The sequence below is a fragment of the Myxine glutinosa genome, chromosome 12, assembly GCF_964187855.1.
Source record: "Myxine glutinosa chromosome 12, kmMyxGlut1.1, whole genome shotgun sequence".
NCBI classification, from domain to species: domain Eukaryota; kingdom Metazoa; phylum Chordata; class Myxini; order Myxiniformes; family Myxinidae; genus Myxine; species Myxine glutinosa.
The window spans coordinates 30,790,337-30,792,251 of NC_136272.1; the positions used below are offsets into that span (position 1 = coordinate 30,790,337).

Genomic DNA, 1,915 nt, shown 5'->3' on the forward strand with positions numbered 1-1,915 from the left:
TGACCCAATCAAGGAGCATATCCACTTCACGAAGGTTGATCATGACAAATGTGATGTCATTTCTTTCTGGCTTGTGCACAGCTCAAACATAACAGTTTCCAATGCTCTCGCACGAGCATTCACACTCGGAAGCACAAACAAGAACCAAAATGTTGCCCTCCAACTTCGCCAGGGTATTCTACAGGCTTTCAGAGAGTGTAAAGACCAACCATGGCCACCAACAGCTGAAGACATGGAGCTCAATCCTGAAGACATCCTACCTCCAGACCTTGTCCGCTTTCTCAGCGTGCTAATGACTGGCAAGGAGGGCATCGAGACAGAAAAGGTGAAGCGTCTGGTCTTCTCCATTGGACAAGATCTGTGCCGTGCAGTGTCAGTTTTGCACACCAGGCTGGAGAGAACAGAGATGGCTGTGCTGATCGTGGAGGGGAAGGCCCACCAACTTGCCTCAACGAATGGCAAGGTAAAATTGAAAGCCCTTCGTGAATGGCGATTCAATTTGTAATTTTTCCTGAAAAAAAGGTGATTACCTGTGATGTTTGTCTAGATCTGAAACTGGCAGTGACTGGTGATTGAAATGCGGTGCCTTTTTGTGTTTCAGGTCGAGGTACGTGAACTCCCCACGATCTACAGCAACCAGGAAGAGACTGATACCAGGGTGGTTCTGTACCTCCATCATGCTGCTACCATCGGATACAAGAACGCTGTAGTCAGAACACCGGACACAGACATCCTCCTGATCCTGCTCCACCATGCTCACAACATCAAGCTGACGGTGTACCTGGATACAGGGTCAGGGAAGCATCGCCAACTTGTCAACGTCTCTGAGCTGGCAGAATCCCTGGGAGAGGACTACTGTGCCACTCTCCTGGGGTACTATGTGTTCAGCGGAGAAGACTGCACCAGTGCCTTCAAAGGGAAGGGAAAAGTCGGGCCCTTGAAAAAGCTGGAGAAGAATCCCAGGTTTCACAGGGCATTCGGTGAACTGGGTGACAACTGGGATGCCAACCCTGAGGTGGAGAGGCAGTTAGAAAAATTCACCTGTGTGATGTACGGCCAGAGTCGCGAGTCATCAGTGGACATTGTCCGTGCCAAGCTGCTACGAAAAATGGTGGGAGAGGACAAGACCCTCACATCCAAGTCCAAGGTTGATCTGGCTCGCCTTCCTCCATGCCAGTCTGCCCTGAAGCCGCACATCCAGCGTGTGAACCACCGCGTAGCATTGTACAAAAGAGCCGATCAACCTATCATCGAAAAGCCAAAACCTTATGAGGAGCAAGGATGGATAAGGACTGATGAAGGACTGTTGAAACCAATGTGGTCCAGTGGTCCCATCCTACCAACCTCACTGGTGGATCTTCTGAACACAGGAGAGCACGAAGAGGAGGAGGAAGAGGAAGGAGAAGAAGAGTTTGACTCTGACGATTTCGATGAAAATGATGATGACTGACTCAGTGTAGAATCACTAATGCTAATGATGTTTATCTAAAACAAGCAAGAGAAGAGTGGTCACATTGAGTGCTAGGACTATTTTGACAGTTGTAATATTTAGAAAAATAAAACTTTGTGTTAACGTCTGTGTAGACGGACCTTAATATGAGTCTATTATTTCGTAAAACTGTGATTATTTTGTAAATAAAGCACTAATTAGCATACTAGTATACCATAGACACATGTAATCATGTTATGAATAGTTCTATCATGATCTATGCCCTTCAAAACATGGGTCTAGACACCTTCATTTTTCAATTATCTGCAATATTGGCTGAGATATGTCAAAAATCGTTTTTTTGATAATGGCAGCAGTAATTTGCATACAAATGGTATGTGGGACATTTTTTCAGCTTGGGGCCATAGCTAGTCATTTTCTACACATTGTTTCCAATCTAGAAACACTGATTAGAAGTATATCTCC

At 45.8% G+C, this 1,915-nt stretch overlaps 1 protein-coding gene across 1 annotated transcript; it reads left to right on the plus strand.

The window, feature by feature from the left end:
• The first annotated feature begins 391 nt into the window (after positions 1-391).
• Positions 392-1,595, plus strand: LOC144888423 (uncharacterized). Its single transcript, XM_078766334.1, has 2 exons — positions 392-463; positions 602-1,595. Exons 1-2 carry the CDS (start codon positions 407-409, stop codon positions 1,448-1,450), a joined length of 906 nt encoding a protein of 301 aa, XP_078622460.1. The 5' UTR covers positions 392-406; the 3' UTR covers positions 1,451-1,595.
• The last annotated feature ends 320 nt before the right edge of the window (positions 1,596-1,915 follow it).